At 43.7% G+C, this 13,029-nt stretch overlaps 1 protein-coding gene across 1 annotated transcript in view; it reads left to right on the top strand.

The window, feature by feature from the left end:
* LOC112218981 (WW domain-containing oxidoreductase) overlaps positions 1–13,029 on the top strand; it is a 305,762-nt gene that overhangs the window by 101,379 nt on the left and 191,354 nt on the right. Inside the window, exon 8 of the mRNA XM_042301597.1 lies at positions 3,784–4,048. Coding sequence (XP_042157531.1) covers positions 3,784–4,048 — 265 coding nt within the window. The remainder of the gene's footprint in view (positions 1–3,783; positions 4,049–13,029) is intronic.

The raw sequence follows: 13,029 nt of genomic DNA, 5'->3' as shown, positions 1-13,029 counted from the left end.
CATATTTATGTTTATTTATTTCTCACTGGCATACTTGGGTGGGAGGGAGGGTGGGAGGGAGGGAAGGAGTACTCCTACAGTATGTTGCCCCGTGTGTATCAGAGGCAGTCCGTTTGCATGGGACACATTGATCCTGGCTACAGTCAGCCAATCACAATGCCCCTGGCAGAGTTATTCTAGCTGACCAATTAGTCAACTACAGTCATGAGACTCATATTCACAAGTTGTCAGCTCCCGTACACTGACAGGGAGAGAGAAGTGTGATTTGAAAGAAAGTGAAATGACAACATATTATTGATACAGGACCTGTTTAATAAGTTACAACGAGAGCAGGCCCTTTCCTCTTGCCATGTTTCTCTTCTTTCCATCCCTCCAATTTCCCCTCTCCTCTTTTCGCTTCCTTTCTACATATTTCCCCATATCTTTGTCTCTCCTCTCCCATCCCCTGCGTTATTCCTCCATCATATCCTCCCCCCAGTCTCACCCTCCTCTCCCATCCCCTGCTTTATTCCTCCATCATATCCTCCCCCAGTCTCACCCTCCTCTCCCATCCCCTGCTTTATTCCTCCATCATATCCTCCCCCAGTCTCACCCTCCTCTCCCATCCCCTGCTTTATTCCTCCATCATATCCTCCCCCAGTCTCACCCTCCTCTCCCATCCCCTGCTTTATTCCTCCATCATATCCTCCCCCAGTCTCACCCTCCTCTCCCATCCCCTGCTTTATTCCTCCATCCTATTCTCCCCCAGTCTCACCCTCCTCTCCCATCCCCTCCAGTATTCCTCCATCCTATTCTCCCCCAGTCTCACCCTCCTCTCCCATCCCCTCCAGTATTCCTCCATCCTATCCTCCCCCAGTCTCACCCTCCTCTCCCATCCCCTCCAGTATTCCTCCATCCTATTCTCCCCCAGTCTCACCCTCCTCTCCCATCCCCTCCAGTATTCCTCCATCCTATTCTCCCCCAGTCTCACCCTCCTCTCCCATCCCCTCCAGTATTCCTCCATCCTATTCTCCCCCAGTCTCACCCTCCTCTCCCATCCCTCCAGTATTCCTCCCCTATTCTCCCCCAGTCTCACCCTCCTCCATCCCCTCCAGTATTCCTCCATCCTATTCTCCCCCAGTCTCACCCTCCTCTCCCATCCCCTCCAGTATTCCTCCATCCCCCCCAGTCCAGTATCTCCTCCATCCCCTCCAGTATTCCTCCATCCTATTCTCCCCCAGTCTCACCCTCCTCTCCCATCCCCTCCAGTATTCCTCCATCCTATTCTCCCCCAGTCTCACCCTCCTCTCCCATCCCCTCCAGTATTCCTCCATCCTATTCTCCCCCAGTCTCACCCTCCTCTCCCATCCCCTCCAGTATTCCTCCATCCTATTCTCCCCCAGTCTCACCCTCCTCTCCCATCCCCTCCAGTATTCCTCCATCCTATTCTCCCCAGTCACCACCCTCACCCTCCTCTCCCATCCCCTCCAGTATTCCTCCATCCTATTCTCCCCCAGTCTCACCCTCCTCTCCCATCCCTCCAGTATTCCTCCATCCTATTCTCCCCCAGTCTCACCCTCCTCCCCATCCCCTCCAGTATTCCTCCATCCTATTCTCCCCCAGTCTCACCCTCCTCCCATCCCCTCCAGTATTCTCCATCCTATTCTCCCCCAGTCTCACCCTCCTCTCCCATCCCCTCCAGTATTCCTCCATCCTATTCTCCCCCAGTCTCACCCTCCTCTCCCATCCCCTCCAGTATTCCTCCATCCTATTCTCCCCCAGTCTCACCCTCCTCTCCCATCCCCTCCAGTATTCCTCCATCCTATTCTCCCCCAGTCTCACCCTCCTCTCCCATCCCCTCCAGTATTCCTCCATCCTATTCTCCCCCAGTCTCACCCTCCTCTCCCATCCCCTCCAGTATTCCTCCATCCTATCCTCCCCCAGTCTCACCCTCCTCTCCCATCCCTCCAGTATTCCTCCATCCTATTCTCCCCCAGTCTCTCCCTCCTCTCCCATCCCCTCCAGTATTCCTCCATCCTATTCTCCCCCAGTCTCTCCCTCCTCTCCCATCCCCTCCAGTATTCCTCCATCCTATTCTCCCCCAGTCTCACCCTCCTCTCCCATCCCCTCCAGTATTCCTCCATCCTATCCTCCCCCCAGTCTCACCCTCCTCTCCCATCCCTAATCAATGGTGCCTAACCCCTTCAAAGAGGGCTTAGCCAGAAAAGAGAGTCAGTTACAGACTAGTCCAGAATAGAAGAGGGGATAGAGACCATATCTGATATTACATCTGCCATTCTGCCAGCTCCATTCCACACCTATATTGCATCCGTTGAAGTTACTCACTTTTCTGTTTGTGTGTTATTTCCCGTGACTTCCTGGTTATTTCACTTAGCCTCTCCCTAACAGGCTTTCAGTCTGACCCCTGACCTGGTAGTAGATTATACTCCCTAAGCCCCCTGTTGTAATGTAAAGTTGTGACCTACAGAGTATAGCAGACAAGGTGGGTGAGATGGAGGTATGAAGGGATGGAGAGAGCGGAGGAGGGATGGAGACAGAGAGGAAGAGGGATGAGGGAAACCTTATCACCCCCCAACACCAGGGTCTGCAGTGTAATTGACACAATACTAATAAGTGCATTAGGCCTTCTCAAAGATCAGGAGAGAAACTATTGTATTAAATCTCTCTGTTACAATGTATTTTAAACCCCCTATTACACTCTCTGTGAAAGGGTTACGGCTAGATGGCTGAAATGGTGTCAATAAACTATCTATATGTTTCTCTTTATGTCTAAGTAAAAGCCAGGAATGTTTCTATTTGTGCTGTTTTCTGAACTAAAAAGACAGACATTTTACAGTGTTGACAATGTGGTGTAGGTCACTATGAAATCAGTGTAACCTTATTTAAATCTTGACAGGCGCAAGTTAAAAGAGAGAGCATATTGTATTAATTGTATTATTAAATGTCAAGAAACTTGCTTTGAGAGAAAAATGTGTATCGCCAAGTGATTTATTAACCCCACCAAGCGCTAAAGCAGTTGTGAAGTTTCTTCACATGAAATATAAAGCCTGCAGATGTTGTAATTTAGCCAAGCAAGGATGTAGCGGAGAGGGAACGGTAAGCAAACGCCAGGCAGGCAGCTTGGAAAATCACAACAAGGAAATCAGGTGACATGTTGATTGGTGGGTTTCTAATGACTGGATTAAGATGTAGATGCACACAACCACAAACAGACAGAAACACACACACATTTTGAGGGAGGAGGAGGGAGTGTGTTTGACTGCGGTGTGTCTCTGTGTTATTGTGACTGCATAATAACCTAGCGAGCGGTGTAATGTTCAAGATCCTTGTCAAACATCTGGGCTTTAACTGCTCTGTCGCAGGCAATTAAAAAACATCCTGTCACGCATTAGATTTGTATTCAGCCAGGACCACACTTCTGCTGCTATAGTAACTACAGCACCGATGCACACAGTTACTTTTCTACTTCTATTTTAAATGTGTATAGTCTATGGAAGGACTCTACAACCCTGTGCCTGAAGAGTTTCACTCCAGTGGTAACTGACCTGATTCACCTTATCATCCAGCTAATTATTAGAATCAGGTGCGCTAGATTAGGGTTGGAGTGAAAACCTACAGGACGGTAGATCTCCAGGAACAGGGTTGGAGAGCACTGGTCTATGGAATTTAATTCAAGTGTACTTTCATTGAAGTTAACCTTAAAGTACTCGGTCCTTGACTTGTTCCTGTAAAATGAAAACTTTACTAGGTACATAAAGTTAATCTTGGTTCCTCTCTCCCCAGGTTTACAGACCTGCTGGACCAGTGTGGTAAGGTGGACCTGGCTGTGCTGTCTCCTCCTCAGAAGGACTACTGGTCCATGCTGGCCTACAACCGGGCCAAGCTGTGTAACCTCCTGTTCTCTAACGAGCTCCACCGACGCCTCTCGCTCCACGGGGTCACCTGCAATGCAGTGCACCCTGGGAACATGATGTACACGGCCATCCATCGTAGCTGGTGGCTGATGACCCTGTTCTTCACCCTGGCTCGCCCCTTCACCAAGTCTATGGTAAGGAGACAGACCGTTTACACTTCTGATGCTAAGGGATCACCATATTGCACGGCTGTGTGGGAGATATGACACTTTGAGCTGTTTGTGTTATTTAATAGATGGTTATTGGTTATTGAATGAGTTGTTTGTGTTATTTAATAGATGGCTACTCGGTTATTGAATGAGTTGTTTGTGTTATTTAATAGATGGTTATTGGTTATTGAATGAGTTGTTTGTGTTATTTCATAGATGGTTATTGGTTATTGAATGAGTTGTTTGTGTTATTTCATAGATGGTTATTGGTTATTGAATGAGTTGTTTGTGTTATTTCATAGATGGTTATTGAATGAGTTGTTTGTGTTATTTCATAGATGGTTATTGAATGAGTTGTTTGTGTTATTTCATAGATGGTTATTGAATGAGTTGTTTGTGTTATTTCATAGATGGTTATTGAATGAGTTGTTTGTGTTATTTCATAGATGGCTACTCGGTTATTGAATGAGTTGTTTGTGTTATTTAATAGATGGTTATTGAATGAGTTGTTTGTGTTATTTAATAGATGGTTATTGAATGAGTTGTTTGTGTTATTTAATAGATGGCTACTTGGTTATTGAATGTTATTTGCTGTACGCCTACTTGAACAGACTGGTTGTTTTAGAGAGTGTGGAAAGAGTAGATGCTACTCTTCATGGTCCTCATACTTTATTCTGTAGTCTCAACTGTCCTTCGTTAGTCCAAACATTAGTCTTGGCATCTATCTGCGAGAGGAGAAGAGAGGGAAGGATGGGGGAAAGGAAAAGGAAGGAGCGGATCTCTAGAGCAGTCAGGGTTCAGTGAGAGAGTGTGACTTTCACAGAGATGGAGAAAGATTCACGGGCTTGTTTTTCCTCTCTTCCTCCTCGTCCTGTCTTTGTTAGTTTAGTTCTAAGAGTGTGTCCACGTGTCTCACGTCTCCTCGTGAGGGTAGATAAACCCGTACTGCTCTGAGACTATAGTGTTACGGTATAGTATAGGGTAGATAAACCCATACTGCTCTGAGACTATAGTGTTACGGTATAGTATAGGGTAGATAAACCCGTACTGCTCTGAGACTATAGTGTTACGGTATAGTATAGGGTAGATAAACCCGTACTGCTCTGAGACTATAGTGTTACGGTATAGTATAGGGTAGATAAACCCGTACTGCTCTGAGACTATAGTGTTACGGTATAGTATAGGGTAGATAAACCCGTACTGCTCTGAGACTATAGTGTTACGGTATAGTATAGGGTAAATAAACCCGTACTGCTCTGACCCTATAGTGTTACGGTATAGTATAGGGTAAATAAACCCGTACTGCTCTGAGACTATAGTGTTACGGTATAGTATAGGGTAGATAAACCCGTACTGCTCTGAGACTATAGTGTTACGGTATAGTATAGGGTAGATAAACCCGTACTGCTCTGAGACTATAGTGTTACGGTATAGTATAGGGTAAATAAACCCGTACTGCTCTGAGACTATAGTGTTACGGTATAGTATAGGGTAAATAAACCCGTACTGCTCTGAGACTATAGTGTTACGGTATAGTATAGGGTAGATAAACCCGTACTGCTCTGAGACTATAGTGTTACGGTATAGTATAGGGTAGATAAACCCGTACTGCTCTGAGACTATAGTGTTACGGTATAGTATAGGGTAGATAAACCCGTACTGCTCTGAGACTATAGTGTTACGGTATAGTATAGGGTAGATAAACCCGTACTGCTCTGAGACTATAGTGTTACGGTATAGTATAGGGTAGATAAACCCGTACTGCTCTGAGACTATAGTGTTACGGTATAGTATAGGGTAGATAAACCCGTACTGCTCTGAGACTATAGTGTTACGGTATAGTATAGGGTAGATAAACCCGTACTGCTCTGAGACTATAGTGTTACGGTATAGTATAGGGTAGATAAACCCGTACTGCTCTGAGACTATAGTGTTACGGTATAGTATAGGGTAGATAAACCCGTACTGCTCTGAGACTATAGTGTTACGGTATAGTATAGGGTAGATAAACCCGTACTGCTCTGAGACTATAGTGTTACGGTATAGTATAGGGTAGAAAAGTATAGGGTAGTATAGCTACGACTCTCTGTACTAAACTGCTCACATATGGCTTTTCAATCATAGATGTTTTATCCATGAAATATCATATATTCTATGTTATATTAGCAGATTTGACACACACTCTTCTCTATGTCCCCTCTCTATACACTTCTCATATTATCTCCATACGTTATTTTACAACTCACTCTCAATGTATGCCTTTCTTTGTGCTATATTTATATTTGCACACAGTAGATTGTTAAGGGAAACAATGTATGTACTTATAACATTCTTATGTCTTATTACTGAAATGTTACAATATATACATTGTCATTACCATGGTGTGTTGTTTCTGTAATAGTCACACGCTGATGATGTGAATTATAAAGCTCCCACTGTGATTTATCCTCTACTAATCTATAGACCGACCACACACAGGCTCCTAGTCTACAAGGCTTCTCTACTAATCTATAGACCTACCACACACAGGCTCCTAGTCTACAAGGCTTCTCTACTAATCTATAGACCTAACACACACAGGCTCCTAGTCTACAAGGCTTCTCTACTAATCTATAGACCTAACACACACAGGCTCCTAGTCTACACGGCTTCTCTACTAATCTATAGACCGACCACACACAGGCTCCTAGTCTACAAGGCTTCTCTACTAATCTATAGACCTACCACACACAGGCTCCTAGTCTACAAGGCTTCTCTACTAATCTATAGACCTACCACACACAGGCTCCTAGTCTACACGGCTTCTCTACTAATCTATAGACCTACCACACACAGGCTCCTAGTCTACAAGGCTTCTCTACTAATCTATAGACCTAACACACACAGGCTCCGAGTCTACAAGGCTTCTCTACTAATCTATAGACCTAACACACACAGGCTCCTAGTCTACAAGGCTTCTCTACTAGTCCTGCCACTACCCTGGAGGCCATATGCTACTGTGATGTATGCTTTAGTTAGACTATTACATCAGTGCATTAGCCCCTTTGTCATCCTTTATCTATCTAGTGTTTTCACTGCAGGCAGGATGGGATGTGGAGAGAAGAGGTATTTTAGTGAAGTGTGGTTGTGATGAATGATGTTGGACGGACAAAGGGAGTCAGGCAGACATGTGTCTCTGCTGACTGTTCTCTCTCCGCAGAGATGCTTCTCAGCAGGTTTCACTACACACCATTCTGTTTCCCCTTCTCCACTATTATCTGAGTGGTGCAGCTACCTGTTGGCTCTCTAGGATCTCCAATAAGCCTGTATTCTCTCTCTCTCTCTCTCTCTCTCTCGCTCTCTCTCGCTCTCTCTCTCTCTCTCTTTCTCTCTCTCATAATCTCTGCCCCTCTTCCTCTCTCTCTCATAATCTCTGCCCCTCTTCTTCTCTCTCTCATAATCTCTGCCCCTCTTCCTCTATCTTTTTCCTATGTTATTATTGTTCCCCATTAGCTGCTGCTGGTCTTCCTGGGATCCAAACACATTAAGTAATTTATGTTAAACATAAAACAAAAGATAAGACAGAACACTGTCACACCACCACACACCGACAACACAAAATGCATGATATCGCTATACAACAATATTACAGTGCATGTGTGTGTAGAGGGTGTGTGCTAGCACCCGTGTGCATATGCGAGTGTCTGTACCTGTGTGTGTGTCTCTTCAGTGTCCCCTCTGTTCCATAAGGTGTATTTTTACCTGTTTTTTACAATTAATTTTACTACTTGCATCAGTTACCTGATGTGGAATAGAGTTCCATGTAGTCATGGCTCTATGTTGTACTGTGCACCTCACATAGTCTGTTCTGGACTTGGGGATTGTGAAGAGACCTCTGGTGGCATGTCTTGTGGGGTATGCATGGGTGTCCGAGCTGTGTGTTAGTAGTTTAAACAGCTCAGTACATTCAGCTTGTCAACACTTCTTATAAAAACAAGTAGTGATGAAGTCAATCTCTCCTCCACTTTGAGCCATGAGAGATTTACATGCATATTATTAATGTTAGCTCTCCGTGCACATTTAAGGGCCAGCTGTGCTGCCCTGTTCTGAGCCAATTGCAATTATCCTAAGTCCCTCTTTGTGGCACCTGACCACACGACTGAACCATAGTCCAGGTGCGACCAAACTAGGGCCTGTAGGACCTGCCTTGTTGATAGTGTTGTCGAGAAATGGGAGCAGCGCTTTATTAAGGACAGGCTTCTCCCCTTCTTAGCTGTCAACATGTTTTGACTGTGACAGTTTACAATCCAGGGTCAGTCCAAACAGTTTAGTCTCCTCAACTTGCTCAATTTACACATTATTCTTTACAAGATTTAGTTGAGGTTTAGGGTTTAGTGAATAATTTGTCCCAAATACAATGCTTTTAGTTGTTTAAATATTTAGGGCTAATGTAAGGTCCTGGGTGTCGTGAGGGTGAAATCAGGCGCAGGAAAGCAGAGAGTTCAATAAAGTGCTACTTTAACCTGTTGCGACGAGCAATCCCGTATCCGGGATCCTATTTATAGCCTCAAGCTCATTAGCATAACGCAACGTTAACTATTCATGAAAATCGCAAATGAAATTAAATAAATATATTAGCTCTCAAGCTTAGCCTTTTGTTAAAAACACTGTCATCTCAGATTTTCAAAATATGCTTTTGAACCAATAGCTAAACAAGCATTTGTGTAAGAGTATTGATAGCCTAGCATAGCATTTAACCTTAGCATTCAGCATGCAACATTTTCACAAAAACAAGAAAAGCATTCAAATAAAATCATTTACCTTTGAGGAACTTCAGATGTTTTCAATGAGGAGACTCTCAGTTAGATAGCAAATGTTCAGTTTTTCCAAAAATATTATTTGTGTAGGACAAATCGCTCCGTTTTGTTCATCACGTTTGGCTACGAAAAAAACCTGTATCCAGGAGTGTAATTATCGCGCAAGCTCATTAGCATAACGCAACGTTAACTATTCATGAAAATCGCAAATGAAATGAAATAAATATATTAGCTCTCAAGCTTAGCCTTTTGTTAACAACACTGTCATCTCAGATTTTCAAAATATGCTTTTGAACCATAGCTAAACAAGCATTTGTGTAAGAGTATTGATAGCCTAGCATAGTATTTAACCTTAGCATTCAGCATGCAACATTTTCACAAAAACAAGAAAAGCATTCAAATAAAATAATTTACCTTTGAAGAACTTCAGATGTTTTCAATGAGGAGACTCTCAGTTAGATAGCAAATGTTCAGTTTTTCCAAAAATATTATTTGTGTAGGACAAATCGCTCCGTTTTGTTCATCACGGTTGGGTAAGAAAAAACCCGAAAATTAAGTCATTACAACGCAAACTTTTTTTCCAAATTAACTCCATAATATCGACAGAAACATGGCAAACGTTGTTTAGAATCAAATCCTCAAGGTGTTTTTCACATATCTATTCGATGATAAATCATTCGTGGCAGTTTGGTTTCTCCTCTGAAGAAAATGGAACGCGCATGGACCTGAAGATTACGCAATAATTTTGACGGAGGACACCGGGCGGACACCTGGTAAATGTAGTCTCTTATGGTCAATCTTCCAATGACATGCCTACAAATACGTCACAATGCTGCGGACACCTTGGGGAAACGACAGAAAGTGCAGGCTCATTCCTGGCGCATTCACAGCCATATAAGGAGACATTGGAACACAGGGCATTCAAAATCTGGACCATTTCCTGTATGAAATCTCATCTTGGTTTCGCATGTAGCATTAGTTCTGGGGCACTCACAGATAATATCTTTGCAGTTTTGGAAACGTCAGAGTTTTTTCTTTCCAAAACTGTCAATTACATGCATAGTCGAGCATCTTTTCGTGATAAAATATCTTGTTTAAAACGGGAACGTTTTTTATCCAAAAATTAAAAGAGCGCCCCCTATCTCGAAGAAGTTAATGCACACACGGTGAACCACGGCCACCCCACTTTCGGGTGCTCAAACCAAATGCCCCAAACACAGGGTACGAAAACAGTCTAGCACTAAATACACGAACAAGTAATCTATAGCAAACACCAGGGTTACAATAATCAATCCCGCACAAAGAAACAGGCGGGCCGGCTGACTAATAAAGCCTCACTAATTACAACCAACTCAAAACAGGTGTAATCTATAAACACATAAGGAGGGGGAGAAAATAATCAGTGGCAGCTAGTAGGCCGGTGAAAACGACCGCCGAGCGCCACCCGAACAGGAAGGGGAGCCACCTTCGGTCAAAGTCGTGACAGCTAACTTATTCCCTGCCACCCATTCTGAAACTTAACTGCAGCTCTTTGTTGAGTTTACTCAAAGCCAGTGGCATGTTGTTAGTAAAGATTGAAAAAAGTAAGGTGCCTAAACAGCTGCCCTGGGGAATTCCTGATACGACCTGGATTATGTTGGAGAGGCTTCCATTAAAGAGCACCCTCTTGTGTTCTGTTAGACAGGTAACTCTTTATCCACAATATAGGAGGGAGTGTAAAGCCATAACACATACGTTTTTCCAGCAGCAGACTATGATCGATAATGTCAAAAGCCACACTGAAGTCTAACAAAACAACCCCTTATTCCCTTTGTACAGATAGTAACATGCTCTGAGATCTACTTACTTTCAGCGGAACTAAACTGAGTTCCTATGGTGTTTTCCAAGAAAGGTACTTGTTTAAAATAGCATGAGACCAAAAAGAGATGTGTATGGAATACATCATGTTTTAGGGCTATTATGGCAGTGTGTGGGGTAGGGGAGGGGGGCTTCTAACTGTTTTGGACTTCTGAGCACCCAGTTGCAATTAGCAGCCTAGTTTTTCCTCCAGATCAGGGCGGGTGGTTTTCATACATGTGGTTAATTAACTAACGGTGGTGTAGATGTTTGTAAATATTAAAGGACAAAGGTAGCTAGTGCTGTTATTAAATACTGGTGTGCTGACACAGGATTTAGCTTAACGTCCTGTGTCTGATAACACTCGCATTAACATCTGCTAACCATGTGTATGTGACAAATAAAATTTGATTTGATTTGAAAGACCACACACACACACACACACGAGCACCACACACCTTTAAGCTGAGCATTTGCTGTTATTTAAATCTGCGGTTGATAAGGCATCTGAATGTGTATCCTCTTTAACACCCCAGACCCCCTCTTACCCCCACATTAAGGCTTAATAAAACAGTGATATTATTTCAGTTATTGTGAGCGGGGATATGAAGATGCTATCGTTTTAATTGCTAGCCTTCGCTTATGGGATCCATGGAGATTGTTCCGGAATGCAAACATAAGCAGAATGTCGACTCCCCAAAGAATGATCAAAAAGTCCCAGTGTGTGTCTGTTGTGCAAATTACTCAAGCCTGTACACACACATGCTCGCACACACAAACAGACACACACACACACACACACACACACACACACACACACACACACACACACACACACACACACACACACAAAGTACGGACAATCACAGAAACATCTTGGATCATTAGATCCTCTCACAGAATGTTGTACTGTATATAGCCTAGTTCAGTGCTTTATATGCACTGTTATTTAATGTAGGCCCATACACTCATATTAATGAAGAAATTCTGTGATCTTTTTCATTAAAAATAAAATATTATTAATGGTGTATTTCAGTGGGTTCTATATGTATAGCAGTCATCTGAGGAGAATATAAAACATTATTGTTAATATCATAGTAGGGATTTGCAGCCCCCCTCACTGTGATCAGAGTGGAGAGAGGCATCTATAAAGAGCCATGACGTTTTAATCAGCCAGACGATCACTCACTAACATCATGTTCCACTCCCTATGCCTTCATCTGCTTATCAGAGATCGTGCGGCCACGCCTGGCCCACTGTTTCCCGCTTATAGATAATCCAAGGCCTTTACAGGGAGAGTTTCACTCTGTTCTTAAATGTGGTTATAACAACTCAATACTCTAGCCAGCAGCGTGTGTGCATGTGGGTGAGTGCGTGTGTGTAAGAGGCCAAACACAGCTCTTATCTCTAGCACTTTGATGTGAGGAAAACGGAATGTGGAAATATAGATCATTCTGGGTGAATGAACGCCTGTCTACTGTCTAGCTCTACAGTTCAAATCAAATTGTATTTGTCACATGCGCCAAATACAGCAGGTGTAGAACTTACTGTGAAATGCTTACTTACAAGCACTTAACCAACAATGCAGTTTTAAGACAATACCTAAAAAAAAAAAAAAAAGAGATAAGAATAACAAATTATTAAAGATCAGCAGTAAATAACAATAGTGGGGTTATATACAGGGGTACCGGTACAGAGTCAATGTGCGGTGGCACCGGTGTCGAGGTAATTATGTACATGTAGGTAGAGTTATTAAAGTGGCTATGCATAGAAAATAACAGATAGTAGCAGCGTAGAGGGGGGCAATGCAAATAGTCCGGGTAGCCATTTGATTATCTGTTCAGGAGTCTTATGGCTTGGGGGTAGAAGCTGTTTAGAAGCCTCTTGGACGTAGACTTGGCGCTCCGGTACCGCTTGCCGTACGGTAACAGAGAGAACAGTCTATGACTAGGGTGGCTGGAGTCGTTGACAATTTTTGGGGCCTTCCTCTGACACCGCCTGGTATAGAGGTCCTGGATGGCAGGAAGCTTGGCCCCGGTGATGTGCTGGGTCATACAAACTACCCTCTGTAGTGCCTTCCGGTTGGAGGCTGAGCAGTTGCCATACCAGGCAGGGATGCAACCCGTCAGGATGCTCTCGATGGTGCAGCTGTAAAACCTTTTGAGGATCTGAGGACCCAAGCCAAATCAAGTCTCTTGAGGGGGAATAGGCTTTGTTGTGCCTTCTTCATGACCATGTTAGTTTGTTGGTGATATGGACACCAAGGAACTTGAAGCTCTCAACCTGCTCCACTACAGCCCCGTCGATGAGAATGGGGGTGTGCTCGGTCCTCCT

This window comes from Oncorhynchus tshawytscha, linkage group LG19, assembly GCF_018296145.1.
Source record: "Oncorhynchus tshawytscha isolate Ot180627B linkage group LG19, Otsh_v2.0, whole genome shotgun sequence".
Taxonomy (NCBI): Eukaryota; Metazoa; Chordata; class Actinopteri; order Salmoniformes; family Salmonidae; genus Oncorhynchus; species Oncorhynchus tshawytscha.
The sequence above is the reverse complement of the archived record's forward strand: the minus strand, read 5'-3'. Positions and strand labels throughout refer to the sequence as shown.